At 32.9% G+C, this 22,347-nt stretch overlaps 3 protein-coding genes across 4 annotated transcripts; 1 reads left to right on the forward strand and 2 right to left on the reverse strand.

Moving 5' to 3' along the window:
• Window positions 1–2,000: 2,000 nt before the first annotated feature.
• On the forward strand, window positions 2,001–9,588 carry LOC140968489 (uncharacterized). The gene is made up of 8 exons (XM_073429467.1): window positions 2,001–2,314; window positions 3,461–3,586; window positions 4,678–4,776; window positions 5,804–5,946; window positions 7,319–7,427; window positions 7,892–7,999; window positions 8,454–8,594; window positions 9,211–9,588. Exons 1-8 carry the CDS (start codon window positions 2,243–2,245, stop codon window positions 9,547–9,549), a joined length of 1,137 nt encoding a protein of 378 aa, XP_073285568.1. The 5' UTR covers window positions 2,001–2,242; the 3' UTR covers window positions 9,550–9,588.
• Window positions 9,589–9,946: 358 nt separating this feature from the next.
• Window positions 9,947–13,207, reverse strand: LOC140968608 (putative transferase At4g12130, mitochondrial). Of its 2 annotated transcripts, none has more exons than XM_073429626.1 (5): window positions 12,580–13,207; window positions 11,564–11,817; window positions 10,921–11,019; window positions 10,535–10,693; window positions 9,947–10,462 (listed from the first exon to the last, which is right to left on the reverse strand). In XM_073429626.1, the coding sequence occupies exons 1-5, from the start codon at window positions 13,017–13,019 to the stop codon at window positions 10,422–10,424; spliced, it is 993 nt and encodes a 330-aa protein (XP_073285727.1). In that variant the 5' UTR covers window positions 13,020–13,207; the 3' UTR covers window positions 9,947–10,421. The 2 variants fall into 2 exon arrangements, with proteins under 2 accessions (XP_073285727.1, XP_073285726.1); XM_073429625.1 differs by having other exon boundaries at window positions 9,947–10,457; window positions 12,580–13,206.
• A 1,876-nt stretch (window positions 13,208–15,083) lies between these two features.
• On the reverse strand, window positions 15,084–17,561 carry LOC140968448 (subtilisin-like protease). The gene has a single exon (XM_073429390.1). The coding sequence runs from the start codon at window positions 17,433–17,435 to the stop codon at window positions 15,204–15,206; it is 2,232 nt and encodes a 743-aa protein (XP_073285491.1). The 5' UTR covers window positions 17,436–17,561; the 3' UTR covers window positions 15,084–15,203.
• Window positions 17,562–22,347: the final 4,786 nt, after the last annotated feature.

Here is a 22,347-nt window from a genome sequence, read left to right on the forward strand (position 1 = left end):
ATACATATTAATGTACAACTAATATTGCACAACAATTCTTACAACACAAAAATTCCAATCCAAAATTTTATTATCAAAATCTCATCATAAATTCAATAAAAAAAATCTATAGAAATAATAGAAAAAATCTCAAAATATAATTATTGTAGATATCGGTGTATGATACGATATATTGACGGTACATTTAACATTACTCTTAAATTTTAGTGTTTATTATTATATAATGGAAATACTGTGATACTGCTAATTGTTTAAATTATTGGGACCTTGGAAATTAGGAAAAAATATTGTTCACAAAAAAGTTATATGAAAAAACGGTACAAAAATATAATGAAATATGCACTAAGATCCCAAAGTTAGCATATATTCAATAGTTTGTGGGTTTTTTTTTTTGGAAAAAATTATTTTTGGGAGATTTAATCGAAAAATATTGCATGGATAGGCTTAGCGAATAATTACACGAAACATAACCAAACATGTTTTTTTTTTTAATCTTCGAAAGAATCCAACTTTTTCCTAAAAAAACCAATTTTTAATAAAAGGGAATAATATACGAACCATAACCAAACATTGCCACGTATTTTGAAAAATATTTTTTAATTTAAGAGCAGCAGACAACTCGGGAATCATTTTGTCTTTTTAAATTTTTTTATTTTATTTTTTTTTGAGAAAATGCTAATGTAATATATAATATATTTTACATCTGTCATTTTACCCACCAACCAAACTTCTCACTCTAAAATCCACTTTTTTAAATCAAATAATGGGAAAAAAAATCCATTTTCAAATTTACAATATTGTTTTTTTAATAAATAGAATATGATTTTGGAGGTTGCGAGTTTTATTTACAAGATATAATTACGATAGGGAAAGATATTTATTTTGATAGCAACGTGGGCTTTAGTAATTAGGGTTGATGGTTTTGTACGTTAAAAATCAATGATGGCTCTTGTTATGCCTAATTAAATGCAGACTAATTTAGGAGGTAACAAATTTACCTCTCGCCTTTATTATTATTTATATGAATCAATATTTTAATTATAATTGTTGCATGTTAATGCCAAAAATATTGTCTCACGTATTTGAAAATTGATAAATAAATATAACTTAGCATAATTAAATAGAATTTTATTTATTTGAAAACAAAAAACTCTTGTGAGACGGTCTCACGGATCAATTTCGTGGGTCGAATATCTAATTTGGGTCATCCATGAAAAATTATTACTTTTTATTGTGAATATCGGTAGGATTGACTCGTCTCACAGATAAAGATTCACGAGACCGTCTCACAAGAGACATACTCATTTGAGAATTGCTTGTATAGTATTTGAGGAGTTACATTTTATCTCCCCTTAGAAAAACTTCTAATATCACACATATGTTCAAATGTGTATGCGTAACTTCATCTCTTAAGTCACCTCCGGGGCTCTACCATATTAAATTATTTGAAGGTAATATTTATTTTATGTTTATAAATATAAATATACAGTTGTGATGAATTAGTTACATATTTAATATTTTTTTATTATTATTTTGAAGAAAGTTTGTAAACAGGCGATTAAAAAAATTCAATTGGAATTTTGTTTAATATTATTTATTTATTTTTATTTTTTTGAAGAAAATTTGCATGTACGTTAGATTTTGTCATCGTTGGTTTCATTTCCGAAATTGAATCAGTCAATCAGTGGATGATGATTTATTATTCGTATGTGAATTGTGATAAATGATTTAATAATTTATTCTATTTTTAAAGTTTTAATTTGTAATGTCTTTTGCATTTATAAATTTGAAGAGATACATAAACAATTTCAATCGAATAATTGAATTTAATATTAAAATATTATTCTTATTATATATATTTTTATCACATTCAATTCCCCGTAAACGGATCCTATCCATTTCACCGATTCGAAAGAGTCTGGACACGAACTGGTATCGTAAAATATCCGACCCAATATCCATTTTACGGATTCATAAGAATCGAAGACGAGCGTTACCCGTTATATATGGACCATTACCCGAAACCCTGATCGTGGGACCCACCGAAGCCTTGAGCCCAATCATTCTTCGCCTCGTCGAGTCCCACTAATCACAGCTCACATTGTTGTTGCATATTCGGGAAAATCCATCAAATTCAGAAAACCCACAACAATTACGTTGTTAATTCGATCATTTATACCAAAAATTAGATTCCCAGACATATTTCATTCGCGTGTTGTGGCAGACAGCGTTAACATCGGCTATGAAAGGCGTCTTCTCGGCGCCTGGTGATTACATCTACTTCAAGTCTCAGGTCCCTCTTCACAAGATCCCAGTAAGATTGTCTTTTTTCACATATTTGTTTTTGAATCAATTTTATTTCGAATTTTTGAATGAGTCTTTAGCTTCATTTCTCAAATGTTGAGTTTGTTTGGTCAAATTCTGTCTGTAGTTCTTTACCTACTTGAATTATTGGTGATCCCATGTCTGATTTGTTTGATATCATTTGGACTTAAGAATCAAGATCTTATGTTTACCTGGTTTCAGTTATCCCACATTCTTTTTTCTCAGGAATTTGTTCCTAGTATTTAATGTTGTTGTAGGTTCTTGCAAGCTTTGAGTTTATGTGCATTTCAGCATTTAAGTTGTATATAAATAAAATGCTTACAAAGATTAAAAGTTCAGAATGCAGTAGTCCGATGTAATAGCTTCCTATTGAGTACATGGTCCAAACACGTATCTGACAGAGATTAATATTTACCATTGCCATTGCCGATCAAGGTCTATGATGTGCTGAGAATATACATCTATGTGCCTCTAGTCTCATTATATTTACTTCTCCTTTTGGGTTAATTGAAGCAAACAGATTCAAAAGCTTAATCCTGGAAATCATGTATCAGCTAACTTCCTTGACATGACCTTTTCTGGAAGATAGGAAAATGGATAGAATGCCAGCAAAGAAAATCTGAGAAATATCTATTTCTTTACAAACTAATAAAATAACGCTAAACTTATTTGAGACACCCTTCTTATTTCTTGGGCGTAGGAATTCTTACTGGCTTACTAATAAATACCATATTCTGGGTAGTTAAGTATGGAAGCTTATTCTGGACGAAGCAACGTGTGTCGCCGTTAAGAAATAGAAAAATTGTGACAAATGAATTTAAAATCATGGTTCTTAATTTTTTTTCTACACTTCTATTTTTTATGTTAATAATGAGCAAGATCTTGCAACCTTTCATTTACATATAGATAGTGGTACCTGCAAGGACTAATGAAGTCGATAGGGTATAAGTTGTAACTGGTAAAGAAATTTATATGTTCCCATAATCATATGTTTATGAGGGAATTCTCTACATAGTTTGGTCTTTATTACATAATTGCCGTTGTTTGTCGCAAGCAAAATTCAGTCTTGAATTGGATTATTCTCGAGTCTTCAATAAATTGTGGATATAACGTTTACTCACAAATTTTGATGTAGATTGGTTCAAAGCAGTGGAGATATTATGATTTTGGGCCAAAAGTTGTGCCTCCACTGATCTGTCTTCCTGGTACAGCTGGAACCGCCGATGTATACTATAAACAAATTATGTCATTATCTATGAAGGTAGTAAAGTTTAATAATTTTATTGATCAGTAAGCCTGTAATGCCCTAACCAGCAGTGGTCTCCTGTGCTTTGCATTTGGGTGTGGTGAGGGAATATTTTGCGATTTGAACAATATGAGTTTAAAATTTGTCGATATTGATACTAGGTCAAACTTCATTTCTATGATGAAAATAATGACAAGCTGAAAAAGAAGTTCGTTTTTTGTTTTTTTTTTTTGTTTTTGTTTGTGCACTTGTTATTTTTCAAAATCATGAACTTTTCATGGAAAACCATCTGTTCGACACTTGAGCTACTTGGTTGGAAACTCCTCGCCTGAATATCTCCTTGTGATCGAGATCTCAGTGTTTGAATATTTGGCTTTTGGGGTGCATTACATGTAATGACCTTCAACTATAATTCTTTCAATATTTCTATTATTACAACTACTCGGCTCTTTTAAACTTCTCATCTGTAAATGCCCCTTCACTTCAAATGTGAATGACACAACCTCTTAAGGAAGCCTCAAATGCACTTGAATGTAACCTGGTGGCACTTCTATCGTCTATTTAGAAGGCTGCTGCATACACTATATGACTATTTTTATATTGTATAAGATGAAGCAGTCTTTACAAAGGTATAAGAAAAAAAAATCAATTAGATGTTTTGATTCTTCCTTTTCTTGAAAAAGGCGTGATATCACATAATTTAAGTAACTTATATATTTAAGTAGGATAAGTTATAAAAGGGAGTTTAAGCTCCCGTTGGATGAGACATTTTGGACTAATGGAAGAAGAAAAATGTATTTTGTATTTGAACTCAGTTAATATGTTAAGATGTTTCTGTCTAGAAAGTTGTTTTCTCATCCTAGTTATTCAACCTTATTTTTCATGGATGCTCATTTAAATCTCTGAATGCATTCATTCATTTCGAACTTTATCGATGTATTTGACAAAATACTAGCAATTTTTTGTTTTATGGCATCTCACTTGTACTTGGGTACCATAATGTCAGTCATATAGTTTTCTTTTATTTCATTTGGCCTTTTTATTCTAGTTTTTATTTAACACAGATTTCGTATTCTTGATTACGCCATTATTTTTTCCATTTTCAGGGTTATCGAATGATATCAGTTGATATTCCCCGAGTGTGGAATCACCATGAGTGGATTCTTGCATTTGAGAAGTTTTTGGATGTTATTAATGTTCATCATGTAAGATTTGGTTGTCATCATTGCACTCTATGATGTCGAATGCTAATTCCTTTCCTGGCTAAAAGGACTTCTGTTCGGTCAGTTGTTTGTGTTGGGTATATAAGTGTTATGCATTATGATATGTTTAAGCTCAATAAATTGGTGCTGTTAAACTTGCTAGTTTCTTCTGTCAAACATCTGAACAATCCCATGCCCTTTTCCGTGTTTGGTGACTACCTTAACATGTCGAATACATCCACAAGGAAATGTGTTATTTTTAAGCCTGAGCAAAGATAATTGAGATAGTGAAATTTAGAATAATATACAAAAATCATGAAGTATCACACCAACAAAACCTACCATAGTACCATCTAAACTTAGGGATATCATGAAAAAATCATAGAAAATCAGGATGCATGTGATAATGTTGTTCTTGAATTTATGTGTTTGAAATATTTGATGTGGAGATGGAAATTTGTGGGAATTTAAATGGAAAAACCAGAAGTAGTTATTACTTTTAATAGATGGTAATGACATTTGGATGACATAGGGTGGAAAAACGGGAAACATTAATTTTTTTCAAGCATCTGTTGGGTTTTTGATCCTTAAATTCACAAAATGGATTAGTTTCGATACAATGTCGTTGATAAAAGCAGGATTTTTCTATGTTCGACCAGCATCAACAATCCCAGTAAGGCAGTTACATTATTCAGATCATTTCACTGATCAGATCTGTATGACCTTGACTAATTTTGAATGATCAAAATGGGATGGTTACTTATTACGTGAATATCACCTTCACTTTTACCTTTTAAAAAGATTGCTTTATTCTATTTTCCCTTGTATCAAGTGCTCAACACCTAGTAAGCAGATGCTATTGGAAAACATGAGAAGTTATCTCCAGAATCCAGATTGGACCCTAAAGAAAAGATCTTACCAAGCCTATCCTTTCCTGTTATTCATTATCTTAAATTGACTGTAGCTTCATCTCTTGTATTTATTATCTAACTTCACGACAAATTACAGTGGTCGTTTTCCATATTTGCAGATACATTTATACGGTACTTCTCTTGGGGGATTCTTAGCTCAACTCTTTGCTCAGCATCGGCCACGTCGAGTTCGATCTTTGATTCTCTCAAATACATTTTTGGAGACAAATAGTTTTTCTGCAGCTATGCCATGGGCTCCTATGTATGTTGCTACAATTTTTTTCTGTTTCTTTTTTTTCCAATCTGGTTCAAATGCGAATGTCTGTTTTTTAAAAAAAAAAGGAAAAATACTATGATATTTAATGATAATGCTATTTATAATGATACTTTCTTGTTTTTCCCTGGACATATTATATCATTCACGTGTCAGCTCTATGCTCTCTTTTCCTCTTTATTACCAAGTTTAGATTCTCTACCAGGCAGCAGCTATAGCAGGTTTTTCAATCCATTATTGCTAAAATTATTATTTATTATAATCGATTGACACGGTTAATTTTCTAAGCAGTGTTTACTGTGACCACTGTTGAAATCAAGTAAGCGAGCTTCCTTTGCTAGGGCAATGCTACATACACTTAAAAGTATGTTTGGATATCAATGCTTGTTTCTCATAAAAATTAAATTTAGAAAAAATGTATACATATTTTATGATGTTCGGATGTGCTTTAATGTTTTCTTAAAGCACTTGAAAAACAGTTATATTGTGGATTTAGAGAAACTCAAATTTGGAGTTTTTGGTTATTCTACCTCAGCTTCTCTAAGAAGCACAAAAAGTAGAAAGAGGCCTTTTAAGTTTTAACCATTAAAAGTCAAAATGTAAAACTACTTCTGCTTCTACTGAAAAATACATGTATTTAATGAAACACTTTTTTGAGTCAGGTGCATCTTTGTACGAACACAACTATTTTCCCAGTACCCACCGTTGGGGAAGTCCAGGAGCTCATATTATGCCCTTCTCCCTTTTTGTCACTGCTTTGTGTGCTTCTGCATGACTTTACCTTTTAAGGTTTTTTTTATATTTTGAGTGACTCATATTCTTTGCTAGAAAATTCCTTCTCATGAAGTATAATATTTGAAAAGAACCACATTTTGTGTTTAAGGACTTTCTCGAGGCTTTAGTTTGGGACAATACAAAAAATCATTGGTTACTTGTTCATTATGTCATCCTTTTCTAACACCACAAAAACCTTCAGAAGTTTTCTTATCCCAGTTTTTAGTTTCTTATAGCTGTTTTCCAAATCCTTTGTCTCTTATTGCTCTCAGAAAGGTTTTGAATTAGTACTTTAGAGTTTTGATAGTGAACATTTGGTATTTCCACCTGCAAATTTACCTTGAAATCAAAGGATGGCCAGCTAGGTCTTAAATAACGAAGTAATTATTTTAAAGATTTTTGCACCTGGTTGAGGTTTGAAGGGTTGTGTCACTTAAATCTATTAAACTGTTACATTTCAATGGTTTATGCAATTGTTGAAATGATTGTGGTGGTTGGTGGGATGAGTAGTTGTCTGAGTATCAATCTCCGTAGTTTATATTTATCCTATCGTAATTGGGCTTGTTGTGAATTCAATATTTAACAGTGTGGGTTGGACACCCTCATTCCTATTGAAGAGGTATGTCCTAACTGGAATCCACGACGGTCCTCATGAACCTTTTATCGCAGATTCTGTGGATTTCATCGTTGCTCAGGTAAAATTCCGTATGAACCTACGCTAGTTCTTTTATTACTATTAGTCATGGCTACTAGCATCTATGCGTACTTTCTGAGATGTAGAGATTCTGATCCAATCAGGGACTTTTACAAAGATAAGATGATGTGACAGTGTTTTATGTTTTTGTTGATATTTTCTCGTTGATAGATTTGTTGACACCATGCACGTGAAAGGAAAAAAGGTGTGTGCGTGCATGTCTTCAGATATAAGAAGCCACTGATGTCAATATCAGTATATCACCTCTGATCTTTATACTCAAAATGTCCAAATGGCTTGCGATGTACATATAATCTTTGTTATTTGGTCGGTTACCTAGTGTGAAAACTATTCATTTGTTCGAGTAGTGCTTGTTTTATAAAATTTATAGAACAAATTTCTTTTTGATTATTAAGATAAAATTGGAAGTGAACATTTCTTATGATGTGAGTATCAACGATGCAGGTTGAGACCCTTTCAAGAGATGACTTGGCCTCCAGGTTGAGTCTGACAGTTGATGCAGCATCAGTTGGGCCTCTTCTGCTTTCTGATTCGTTAATTACTATTATGGATGTAAGTGGAGTGCTTAATTCTATCGATAATGATGGATGGTGAGTGCTTGATTTGAACAGCAAATTACCATCAGAAACTTATTGCTGAATTAAATTAAGAAATTTGGATGAAACATATCTTAAACTCCTCGGTTTGTAAATTGTAACCATTTCTCTTGGGAAGGAATTCTCGGCAGGGTAAATTCACAGAGTAAAGTCTTTCTTCATACAAGTCTGAAGACTAGGAAGATGCCAATATTTTAAATATTTGTACGACTTTTTCCTTTTGTATGCCGTATTAATCAGTGATTAATATTTAGTGGAGGAAGCTCTTACCTCTTCAACATTTCGGAGAAAAAATATTGAATTGATAGTCAAGGCCTCCCTTAGTTTCCTGGATTTCGATGAACTGCTCCTTAACCAATGAAAATTATTTCTAACTTTTTTTTTTCTGGCGTGTTTAAACCTGCCTGAAGACGAATGATTTCTGTGCAATTCCTGGACAACTTAGAGATCAAGTGACAGAAAGATACCCTGGTGCCAGACAAGCCTACCTCAAATCTGGTGGTGATTTTCCCTTCCTTTCAAGGCCAGATGAAATAAATCTTCATCTTCAGGTAGCACTCTGAAAATTTTTTAGTTTTGTTATTTGAACTACTCTCTCAAATGTTTATTTGGTTCAAGACTATGGAACCTCTAATACACGAGACCAGTCTAAATTCCCCAACAGAATCATGATTCTGATCGAGGAAGGGGCCAACATTTCAATGTTTAGAACCTTTTTTTTTAGTTAGTGGGAGGAAATTATGGGGATATTTGGTTTGTTTCCTATATTTCCGAAAAATATATTTCCTGAAAATATATTTCTAGGAAATGAATTTTGGTATGTGAACTATATTTTATTACATTTTTGGAAATGGAAGAAGGCTTTTTTCTTCCATAGATGTCACTCCATATTATAATATTTTGAATCATTTATTTCTTTAAAAATTGTTTTATGAATATTAGATAGTAGTGAAATGATTTTTTGGATAGAAGATAATGACAGTACGAGGGAATACGAGGGAATGTGAAGGTTAGTTGAAAGTAAGTTTTTTGTCAAAAGATGTAAAAGATTATGGATATGTCTATGTTTGCCGGAGAAATAATAACAAATATTACCTATATTTTCTTGGTAAACTGCCTGTTGGGAAATGTTTTTGAAGGTCTCATTCACCATCTCATCTTATTCAGCTGCACCTAAGGCGAGTTGGTGTGGAGGCTAAGCCAGATGATGTCCAAAAAGATGTCCCTGGTGGGAGTAGCTCAAATGACCAAAATGAAGGCAGACGTACCGATGACGCACCAGAAGATGATAGGAGAGGCCTCGAAGATGCAAATGGACCTCCTCCAGCTTCAGAAGATCCCAATCCCGGTAATCTTGATGGTCAAAGTTTCAGCAACACCCAGATATCCAATGTCAGCATTGAATGCTTCAAGCTAGCATTGGCATCCGAAGTTCTTTCACGGCTATCGTGCGAGTGTATTGTTCTTAATTTGTTTAATCTTCCGCCTAAGCACCTTGTACTTTGACCGGAAGTGTTTTAACGAAATTTAAACCGGCTTTGTAAATGTGTACCACCTGTAAATTTTCTTGAGGGGAGATGTTTTGTCCTCAAATTTCTGTTCTTTACGTACGACTGCCTGCCTTGGGTTGTATCAAAGTACATTTTCTTTACGATCACGTGAAAAATGTTTGGTACTTGAAATTGTTCGACGTGGCAAAATGTTAGATAAATATCAAAACATGTCTCTGATTTATTTTAAAATTATTATTATTTGTTTAATTTCCAATAAAAACTCTAAATAAACAAAGATAAATATTGAATTACACAGATTTACGATATTGAATTAAGACGAATGTTTAAAATTTAAACATTTTTTTAGTGTGAATGGAATGGATGACGTGACAAATGTAACAAAATTATAGTCATTACAACATACCATTTTGTAGATTTCTACAGTAATTATGATATTAAATTTTACATATGAACTTACAGACATATTTATTTTTATTAAAAATTAAAAATTTGTATTATAATTGTATTCTATAGCAATTTCATTTCCTTCTGGGATGTGTAGACAGACATTCGTTCATACCTAACAGCATTATTCCGACACATCCTAGTCAAGATCGATCAAAGTACGATCTTTCATCACATTGGAAGTAACGAGGATGAATAAGTAGTAGCCAATCTAAGCAGCCGCACTTTGCTCTTTGTGACTGAGAAACCACTCGGCTGGCCACCACTCGGGTCTAATGGTCTCTATATTGACATCTTCCTGGTCTTTTATGGTCAAGTTGCCGGTCCCTTTGAAAGCATATTCCAGGTGTAGAAGCCCGAGACCACGAGATCCAAGTGCAGTTGTGACAGTCCCGGCTTTCTTTTGAGATGATGCATCAATCACTTCAGAACCCGGAGCAACCTTTTGCTGGACCTCTGAGCTAATAAATTCAATCGTTATAATTCGCATAGATAGAAATGGATGAATGCACATATCATTGACGAGAACTCACCTACTCCACTATCATTCAGAAATCTCAGAGGAATCAAGCGCTTTCGTATAACTCCTCTGTGGTATGTGCGTGCAATAAGTTCTTGACCGATGTAGCAACCTTTGTTGAAGCTTATGGCATTTAGACCAGCGAGATTGTACTCTAGAGGAATTGCCACACCTAGAACGATTTTTATTAAATAATAAGATAATAAGATAAGATAATTTTCGAAGGATAAATCTGACTAAATTTAACATTCATATTCTTTACAAATAACATGCAAATAGCACAACGGAATTAGCCAATAGTATTTTCATATAATGATGAAAGGATCTGCGATCGATCCTTTTCAATTAGTAATTACACTTTTTAATGTCCGGCCAGGAAAAGGAAAAGGAAAACAGAACCTTTTGGGATCTCAATGGAGCCTTCTGCAACTCCCTTTTCTAATCTCCAGATAAGAAAGTTTTCTTCACTAGTTTCTTCATCAGCCTCAACAAGAGGTGCTGCAACAAAAGCATTACACAGATGTATTAAAAAGCTCAAAGAGAACTTGTTTGGTAAACCACAAGTAGCATACATTTAGGAAACACTGGCAAATCAACCAATTTTAGGTAAAGGTGCGCACTCATCTTAATTCCTGAGTGAAGGTGGATTTTAGTATCTGGATGGATCATGTGAAAATACTTGAATAGTTGAGGACTGATAAATTGGTAAACAATAAGCTACGAAGACACACAATTCCTAAAACCTTCAAGGTGGGAGATCCCCTCTTGTCAATAACGACATTTTGTAGATTTGATTAAAATGTGATATTTAAAATTACCCACCATTTGAGAACTGGACGCCCGCAGTAACCCATATTATACAATTTTTGCTTCCGCATTAGAATTCGGTGCATGCATGTTAATCCAATATGTAATGCATCACACAACCAATACTCGCCAACGGTGGCCATTTCCATATTGCAACTTCTGTTGCAGAACACATAATACATGTACACAATAAAATCAGTGAGGAGGGGTGGATAAGGCAGATAATTCAACTTACGTGTTGTCATGGATGGAAAGATGCCCCTACATCCAAGGCAAGATAATCTTGGATCCTTATTCCAATGCCAACCAAGATCATTTCCTTGTGAAGATGACACACCAGAGCGATCAACAGTACCACCCCAGCCAACAGCACTAGATTCAGACTCTTCTGGGTCTGAACTCTTCTTGGAAGCTTTTCCACTAAACCGTTGCCAGCAAGAGAATTCTCCAGCCACGTTCTCGATATCAACCTTTGACCTTAAACGGTATCTGCACAAGAAGGAAATTTTACACTGGTTCAGATATGGTAGCAAAGCCGGAAATTTTATGTAGAGGTCGAAATGATAACTCAAAATTTTAATGAAGGCCAACCATGTTTTTACCTAGATACATAAAATACATGAATCTATCAAAAAATTTAAGCAGCAATTGCCACATCTGGCCCCGTTCTGGTTCCATCAGAGATTAGATTTATGATATTCCCTCCTAAGGAAGATATATTATATTCTACGAAGTAAACATCATTTCTTTTTGTCGCGGACAAGAATCCGAGAATCTGAATCGCTTGCTAGAACTTCCACCTATCTACCTAACAAATTTACCATAAGTACACGCTTTCCTTCATCAATATCTCAGGCAATAACAAAAATTCACACCTGGCCTCAAATCACAACCCAACTCTCGAAAGAATTTAAATAAAATCTTGTAAGTATGTTTTAGCAAAAGGATCAACCTTTCTCTCCCCACTTTCTTCAGCATCAAAATATCCCACATTGGTACGAAAATCAGGACAATAAAAATCTAAATCGAACTTCGTTTCCGTTACTTTACAAAGTTTCAATTTTCTTTCCAAACAATAGCTTTCTTCAAACCATCGGATCACGCCTCAGCCAAATAATTGATTCGTTTGCATTTCAAGCCAAACAAATGAGCAAACTCGACAAGAAAATTTCAAATGCGATTGTGCGTGTTTTAAATTTGACACATTCTAAATAAAATTAATATTTGTAGGAAAAAGGTTGAAACACTCACTTCTTTAACGTCTCCAAGAGCTCATCCACGACAGACGCATCAACATCCGCGAAAATCTCAAAATCACCCGGGTCCGGCCCGGGTCCAGACCCAGTCTGGTCCACCTTTTCATCAGATCGGGTTGGCCTATATAGGAAAAGGTCGTAAAGAAACCTCCCCTGAGGATTCAACAATGCTGCGTACACTGTAGGCGACACAACCACCGGCATATTGGGAGTAACGCTGTTCTCACCTGCGGGAAGTGGGTTGCCGAGGCTCTGCACATCGTTGGTCACAAGCCCCTGTAGAAACTTGATGGTTTCGGGACCTTTAAAGCGGATAACGGATCTGGTCTTGAGCAGGCAATTGATTGGTCCGGCGGCTTCGATAGTGGAGAAGGGTCTGTTGTAATTGTGCGAATTCGATTTGAGGAAACGGAGGGAGGTTCTGAAGAGGTGCATCTTTGTGGGTTTTCGCTGTCTGAGAAGGCGCTACGGGAACATGGGAAGAAAAAGATGGAAAGGAGAACACGTGGGGCTCGAAGCGCGATGCATGAGAGGACGCGTGGTATATGTTCGACAGAATGTCTTAACGGAAATTAAAAGCGTCCATCTGTGTTGCCGGAAAATTAATCTTAATTCGCTGACTCTACGGGTGTCCATCATAAATTTAATAAAATAAAATATTCTAAATTTTATAATATTTTATTTTAAGTCATTATTAAAAAATAATATATAAAATTAATCGGCTTATACAACTTTTCTTTCGTTTTTGTTGCTAGTGTCGTTACTTTATCTATGAACATTTTAATAATCTTCCAAATTCTTTTATTGTGTCTTCTATATGAAAATTTATGTAATTTAAATAAGATTAACATAGTTTTTTTGAAATAAAACCAAATTCATTATTAAACATTCGAAGAAGTTACATCATAAATAAGAGAAGGTGGAAGAGAAAATCGACATCCACAACTAGACGCCACCGATCAAGTTACGAAATTAGTACTTGCGAGCGTCAACAACCAAACTAGTTACGAAATTAGGAACCTACAATTCTGTAAAATCAAACTCAAACCAGAAGCATCAGGAGATTCCGCCTTGAGAACGCCAACAACCAAAAGTGCATTGGTCAAGTCCCGTGCATACATCACTCAAAAATTGTTTTTCGGGTCAAACAGATCAAAACAATCAAGAACCGGTTGGACTTGTATTGTATATGTCAAAACAGTCAAAAATCGGTTGGACATGTATTATTTATACATATTTAAGATGTTTATAATTTAAAATATAATATTTATTATATTAATAATTTTTATGACATAGCAATGTTTTGGTACAATCGTCCGGTTGAATCATCATTTTTAATAGACCAATACGATGATCGAATGAGTTATGAAAACAGTAAGTTATTATTAAGTTTGAAATATATTATCTAAAAAACCATGTCTTTCCACAATATTATTTTAATGAAAAAAATACCTAACTGCATAATTATAATTTATATGACAATTTGGTATATACGAAATTATATTTAGTGTTAACTACAAAATATTTCATACAAAATAGAGAGCTATTTAAAAAATAAAGTCTATCCTCCTTGTAAATCTCAAGTGTTCTTTGTCGGAAAACGGAAGAATTTATTTTTGAATAGCAAAAAAGAATAAGAAAAAGAAAAAGAAAACCCAAGACCTTGTCGAAACTCAAACTCAAATCTTTTGCACTTTAATGTCTCTCCAAAAATTCCTCCACATCTCTAAGAAGGTGGGTCTTTTCGGCTTCTGATACTCATTTGTACGGGTATGCATTCTCGTGTGTAATTGCTGTTTTCTTTTCGTTTTCCTTTATATTTATTAATATTAGATTTGTTTCCATTTCTGCGGGAATTTATTGTAATGGGGAGCATGTTTCGTTTCCATCTTTTTCTGGGTTTCAACAGTGAAGTTCAATGCAGAATGTTGTGGACCAATCGGGAACGGCAGTTTTGGGTTTATTTAATTTTGTACTGTTTTTGAAGTTGTATGTGTTGGAATTTGAAGTTGCAAAATTAAATTGAAGGGATCGTGTTTGGTGTTGATTATATTACTGGGATGCGGGTATTTCTTTTGTGCATGTTATGGTTTAAGTTACCTTTTATAGCACATGCGATTTGTAGGAATGAAAGGTGAGTTGGCGGCAGCCACTGGTGAGATTGAAAGTTTTTAATTTTCCTGCAACACACACCCTTGCGAGTTGTGACTCGATTCAGAATTTGGTACTGTTGGCTAATGGCCTTATATATTATGGCTAGAGTTGATCTAGCAACTACATGATGGAGGGATGTATGGGAATCGAAAATAAATGTATAGGAAGATTTTAAAATTTCTGCGAACTTATCATTTGAGAATGTTTTTAAACATATCGTCAAGTTTAAGAATGTTTTTTGTTTTTCGATTAATTTCATCACAGACACACAATGAGTTAAGGGCCGTAGCAATTTTCAATCGAAAAAGTATAATAAAATTTGAAAATCTTCTTCTATATATTGATTACACTGTTTTGATCTTTGCTCAGTTAATTCTAAGGATTCCAAATACCTTCAATTCCAAGGTATATAAAATTCACTTATTGGATGCAAATGATTTGAAAAGCTCCATGATTTCTTCCCTCTCATTCAAATACAACTGCTATCGGACTCCGGACTGAATACTTAGTAGATTTCCAATTCAGGAGTCCTTGAGAAAGCACATTGTCAACCTGATATTTTGATCTGCTAAACTTCGTGTTGTAAGTCAATTTTTGATTCAGTTCCGAGAAACTCAGGACACTTGGTTCAACAGATACATCAACACCGGGAGGCGAAACAATCTCCAAGGCAAAGGATGAGTTAGCCTCCCCTACGTTAGTGATCGTCCTAGTATATGTTTGAGGATCCGATCCGAGAACAATGGAGAATGATGGGTAGTTTAGTTGTGCTTCCGATATACTGGATTTGTTGAGGCAATTGAACTTGCGTTGAAGGATGACGCCAACTTGCCGACTCGTGTAATTCAGGCCACACAGGTATGGAATGTATTCATCAGGATGGATGTCGTAAACCAATCCTGGATCATTTGCTTTTGCGGGATTGACATGGCCTGCACCAGTGGCGAATATGTCAGCAGGGTGAAGGGTTTGATCCTCGATACTGTTGCCTGCAAGGTTTGCTTGATCAGAACTGGTCATTATAGCGGATTTGATCGCTGCAGGTGACCAATCAGGATGCGAGTTTTTTAACAAGGCTGCGACGCCACTCAAATGTGGACAAGACATAGATGTCCCTGAGACCATGTTGAATATTAATTTAGTGTTCGTGTTGTTTTCGACAGAGGAAGGCCATGTCGCAAGGATATTTAAGCCAGGGCCGATGATATCGGGTTTGAGAATTCCAGGGCTGGCCAGGCTAGGTCCCCTTGATGAAAACCCGGCAACAATTGGAGCATTGTTATCTCCGATTATAGTTCTTTTATACAAGAAAGTGGAGACAGGGGTAGAAGTTGAATTCAGATAGGCTTTTACTTTGAGCCCATCTGCATAACTGATGTGTATAGCCGGAAGAACATGGGCTTCCGCGCTGGTGGTGTATCCCATGTATTCTTGATTCATAAGAACCATGGCCGCGCCACTGGCGTTTTTGATGGCTATTCCTTTGCGAATTCTTGTACTTCCGCCACCAACTTCACACAACACAACTTTTCCTCTGACATCATCGGGGTTCAACGAGGATGTGCTGCAAAATCGTGCCATCGGATCGCTGGCATTCGCGCCAGGATAAACAAGGGGCAATGCGGTTCCAGAGAAATCTTTTGGCTGAAAAGCTGATTCCCCATCCAATTCCTCCTTGTTTCCAAGCACTAGGGTCGCTCTTATTTTCCTGTCAGTTGTACTCGCACCAACCGTCAGGATCCATGGCGCCTCATTCGACAAAGATTTATTGAACGGGCCCGAATTCCCTGCAGCACAGCTGACAAAAATCCCCTTCTCCATTGCACTATACGCGCCAAGCGCGATGCTATCTTCATAGAAGGGAAAGGACTCACCACCAAGAGACAGCGAAAGAATGTCCACGCCATCATCAATTGCCACATCCATGGCAGCAAGAATGTCACTCTCTGTACACCCGATGGTGCCACATACTTTGTAAATCGCCAGATGAGCAAGAGGTGCCATTCCAGCGGCGGTGCCATTGGCATTCCCGAAAATGTTGGCACCTTCGACAAAAGCTCCAGCAGCTGTGCTAGCAGTATGTGTGCCGTGCCCGTCTTGATCCAACGGGGTTCCATCCCCATTTCTGAAATATCTAGCTCCAATAATCTTGTTGTTACAGGCTGTGAAATTGAACTCACACTTCCCCTTCCACCTACTAGGTGGAGGCGGCATCCCTTTGTCGCTGAATGACGGGTGATCAGGAAATACTCCGGTGTCCAAAACTCCGATAATGATACCCTTCCCATAATTTGAGCTTTCCCAAAATCCCAAGTTCTGATTCAATCCCAAGAAGTTGGGTGAGTGGGTCGTGTGCAGAGGGATAACACGTTCCGGACGTGCCGAAACGAATCCATCCTTCTGTTGCATGGTTTTCAAATCATCTGCTGATAACTTAGCAGCAAAACCTGACAACACATTGTTGTAGAAGTATATAATTCTCGATTTTCTTGCTGAGGTTTCTGGATTTGATGGTACAAATGAATTGTACCATGTCTGCAGATCTTTTGATTGTGGCTCAACATGCACGATGTACGTTTGTAAATTATCGCTTTGGACATCAAGATTTGTTGATGTAACAACTGAGCTGAGACTGTGTAATGAAATGAAAATTAGAAAGGGAGGAAAACCCATCAGCAGCAATGAGCCTAACTTCATAATTTATTAATTAGTGGTCGAAGTTTGTTTTATGGTGTAGAATAGTGAAAATGTGGACTTGTTTATATAGGCCAACAATGCTGGCCTGGTCAACTCGGACTCATTATATGAGAATTCACCTCTATTAATACATGTATTTTTCATTTTCCGAGACTCAAACCCGAGACCTTGTCCACGGCAACCAAGCTCACTATATTACCTTGGGGGAAATTTATAAGATCATTTCCTTAAATAAATAGTTGATCAAGGTTAAAAAACAAAATATCTCTATTACTTGGTAGTATTTTTTTCTATTAAATACGAGTAAACTTGTAACATGCCTCTCAAATCCGAGTTTCATCCTTTTTTTTTTTTTTTTTTTTTTTTTTTTTTTTTTTTTTTTTTNAGGGATCGCTTACGTAAGGATCGCGACTTTTAGGTTTTTGTCACTAAATTATGAGAAATTAGTTCAAATGTCCCAAATTATTGATTTTATAAAGCCTCATCAATGTCGTTTTCTTTGTGGCCTTGTAAGATTCTGTACGTGGTGCCACAAGTTCTTTTCTTCATTCGACAAACATTAACTTGCCGATTTCCTTTCAATTTTCTAACATCTCATCGTATCTTTAATTTTTTTGTAAATTAAGTTTGAGTGCCTAAGATTAGTATTTCTTGCTATAAAGAACAATCTGAAACAGTTGTCTGTTTACGTGTTCAAATAATTTTTTCTGCTAACTTGCCGTATTTTTTTTAATATATTATTTAATTTATTAACATTGTATCTGGCTTCAATATTTTTGACTTTTTTTTTATATCCTAATCTACAGGTGGAGAAAACTCGAACTTGAGTCAATATATGAGGAATTTTTGGTTGAGACCATTGGGCCAGACCTTCGTTCTCCAATATCTTTGACTTGATATACATATTATGTTTGTTAAGAATGTAAGAATGTTTTTTGAAGTTTGTTTTGAGAAAATGAAATAATATTGAAAATTTAGTGAGGAAAAAAATGTAAGTTTATGTTTTTATTAGGGAAAATATTTCATAAGATTCAAATCATATAAGTTTTTGTCTGTTTAATTTTTTAAATTATTTGTTAAGCTATAAATTAAAAAAAAAAATTTATATTTCTGTTAAAATATAATATAATATAATAAAAAAATATTTTTTATTATAAAAGTAATGATTATATAAAAAATTTAAAACTTCTTTTGGATTGGCTATTGAAAAGATTTCTTTTGATTAATTACTTTCGGTTTGTCTTTTCTCATCAGTATAGTTATAAATGTTTCTTTCGATCGATATTGTCTTTGACTAACAAAGTTGACTGTCACATATTCTGAATTTTCATAATGACAATANAATTATTATAATCTTTTTTGACAATCAACGGTATGCAATTTTTTATTTACAATGTTGTTTGATTATTATTCTCTTTCATGTAAATTGACAATAATTTCTACTGGATGTTTTTACTTTCCTAGTCACCTTTAATTTATTAGACACTTATACTTGATAACATTTCGGAAATTCGGTTTTCAAATTAAAAAAATTCGGTTATATCGGTTAATTCGATCGGTTCGGTACGTCAAAATTTTGAAATCGACTAATCGAATTAACTGATATAATAAATATTATTATTTAATAAATTCTTACTGTTTATCAATTTTAATATATATTTTTATTTTTAATTTTTAAATCAGCCCTAATTCTAAAGAAAAATTTGTGATGTATGTGATTTTATGTTTTTATGCATTTGTGTAGATTGTAATGTTCAAAAAAATTACATATATAATTAAAGTTAAATCACAATTTTTTTAAAAAACTAATCTGTTAATTCGGTCACCAACCGAATTAACCGATTTTAATTCGGTTCGATTTTCATCGGTTATGAAAATTAATTCAGTCGTTTCGGTTATTGCTAAATATTTCGGTTCGGTCCGGTTATGACTAATTCGGTTCGATTCGGTCGGTAACAGAACCGACCGAATGCTCACCCCTAATTATTATAACAATATATCATCTTATAAAAAGTACTAATGGATTGATTTAAATAAATATTGATTAAATGTTGTCATTTATTTGCAATTTATAATAATAATATTTTTGACAATAAATCATCTTTTTACTGACTCTTATGACACTTATTTTGATATTTCATATTAACTCATAAGTATAATTAGCACAATCAAATTACTAATGTCATATCGGTATTACCTCAAGAAAAATAATATATTTAGTTTTTCTAATTGTTTAAATATCTTAACGGGAACATTTGTGTACCATTATCTTGAGAAAAATTCATTACATTTATGAAGTTTGAACGATAAATATAACTTTATAGTATACATTTAATTTGGAAATTGAATTCATTGTATGACAAACACTTCTCCCATTTCTATTTTTTGTGTAACCCAAAAGAGTTAATATTTGTTCTCTTTTATCTTCTCCAACTCATTGCAAAAAGTTATAAAAAAATATTTATATCTAGAAAAAAAATTTTATTTATTGTTTTTTTTGTCTATATATTTTGTTATATGTGAGCATATATTCTATTTCATTGTCTTAATTGTCATATATCTTTACTATATAATTTGTGTACATTGAAGATGAATAAGTTCATTTTGTAGTTTTTTATTACCTGGACTTAGGTTGATATATTAATATGTGATATACATAGATATAAGAATTTTCAAATTCAATTTATTCACAATGATTTTTCATAATTAAGGCCAACTCAAAATAATAAAAATTAAGATTCATAATTATTTTAAATATGATATAAAAATAATACGTGAAATTTTTTTTTGACATTTTAGTTGCAAAATACAGTGATAAATACATGTAGCTGTATTATTTCATTGTGACAGTTATAACTTTATTTAAATATCTTATTTCTTACTCAAGGGTCAAAATTTATTTATTTCTTATTTTGATTATCGACAAATCCAATATTTCTTTTAAATTTTTTTGTTAATAATATTTACATGAATTTTATTGTATATTTATCCAATTTGAAAGGGATAAATTATAATTCAATATATAATAATATTTGAAAATTGTAGAATGCTTCTAAATTTAAAAATCGAGTAACATGTAAGGGATCAATTCAAAACTAAAAGTTGATGCAACATGTTTCTTCTAGCTTTACAATCGAATAATATAGGATCGACCGTTTGTCGTTTTACCAAAATCTATAACTGATGGTAACTATGCAAGTCAAATATTTAAATCATACAACAGCACCCACAGTGGACAATTATTGTACCAAACAATATATCTCTTAATAATTGCACCAATTGCAATCAATGAAAATCAAAGTCGCGATCTTAGCTCTGATACCAATTGTAAGCTCAAGCGTTTACTGTCTTATCAAAACCTATAGATTATGGTAACAATACAAATCAAATATTTTAAATAGTACAACAGCTCAAGCACTACATTTCAATTACTCTACCAAACATGATCAATTATTGTACCAAACAATAAGTTTATGCAAATAACATTTTACTATATCATATAAATTTATAAGACATTTGAGTACAGAGAAAAAAAATTATTTTTCATTTATTTGAAAATTTATATTTTAAAATAAAAGAAAAATCAGAAAAGTTGACTAAATCCCGAAATCTAAATTGAAAGTTGAATTAATACATTCATATTCATCATTAAATTTTACTATTTAATTTTAATAGATTTAACATGTTTATCCACTAAAATTATTGAAAGAATTGTTTATACGATTTAATAAAAAAAGTCAAAGTACATCTTTTTCTGATTTCGAATAACGATCACATTATTATTACGTTACAATGATAAATAAATTATTATTTTTAGTTTATCATCATAGTCTTTACCTCAATAAACACATTTTCGAATGTAGGATGTTAAATTTAATATTGACATTAGATAATTATAATATTAATTCTAACATTCTTTTTTTATTCTTCTCAATACATTAATTTTTCTATCTTCAAATATATTAATCTATTTATTATTGTATAGAAAGTATAATAATTATTTGGTTAATTGATCACATTTAAGATTAGATGTATGAAAAAAATTTAAGATATCTTTAAAGACCAATAGATGATAAAAAATTAAAAAAAAATGTAGAACACTACAGTGCATAAACTTTCGCTTTGTACAGTGACAAAAAATAAGGTGAGACCAAGTGAGATACTTCTATATATGAGTCTCATTCAACTTAGTCCATTATAATAGTTTTATTAACCGACTTTGTCCTTCGTTTTTACTTCATTAACTTTGCAGTGTGACTCATTCAAGCATTAACTTTTTATTTTTTTAGTACATGGTGGTCTCCACTCTCACCGACTTCAAACTTTAGAAATCGGTATTAGTAGTTTATAGATAATAGACAATTATTTAATTTTTATTTTCTGTCTTTTGGTTAATTGTGTAATTTTTTATGTTCTACCTAATTCATTTTTAGAATTTTTATAATCATGATTAGAAGTGTTGCACGCATATAATATAAAATTAATATATTTTAAAATGTTAATATTGAAGTTTCGAATAAATGTATTGAATCATTATTTAAGAACTTTTAGAAAAACAATATACATCATAATTTAGATTTAAAGATTAACATATAAATAAAGAATTGCGATGAATATCTTATAAAATAAATTGTGTTAGCTCAAAAAGATTAAATATGATTACTGTAAATGAATTTTTCTTAATTAATTAGAAAATTTTCAGCAAATGCACTGAATTAATTAGAATGTTTTTAATATAATATGTCAATAAATGTTTTTCCATATGAGTTAGTGATTGAGTCCTTAGGAACATTTAAAAAAAACGTGTCTTTATTTATAGTAACGGTATCTTATAATTTAAAATATTAAATGAAACAAATTAGCAAGATAAAAAATTAATTAGAAAATTCAAGAATATGTGATTACTCAATTA

Source organism: Primulina huaijiensis, unplaced genomic scaffold (genome assembly GCF_012295235.1).
Source record: "Primulina huaijiensis isolate GDHJ02 unplaced genomic scaffold, ASM1229523v2 scaffold37281, whole genome shotgun sequence".
Taxonomy (NCBI): domain Eukaryota; kingdom Viridiplantae; phylum Streptophyta; class Magnoliopsida; order Lamiales; family Gesneriaceae; genus Primulina; species Primulina huaijiensis.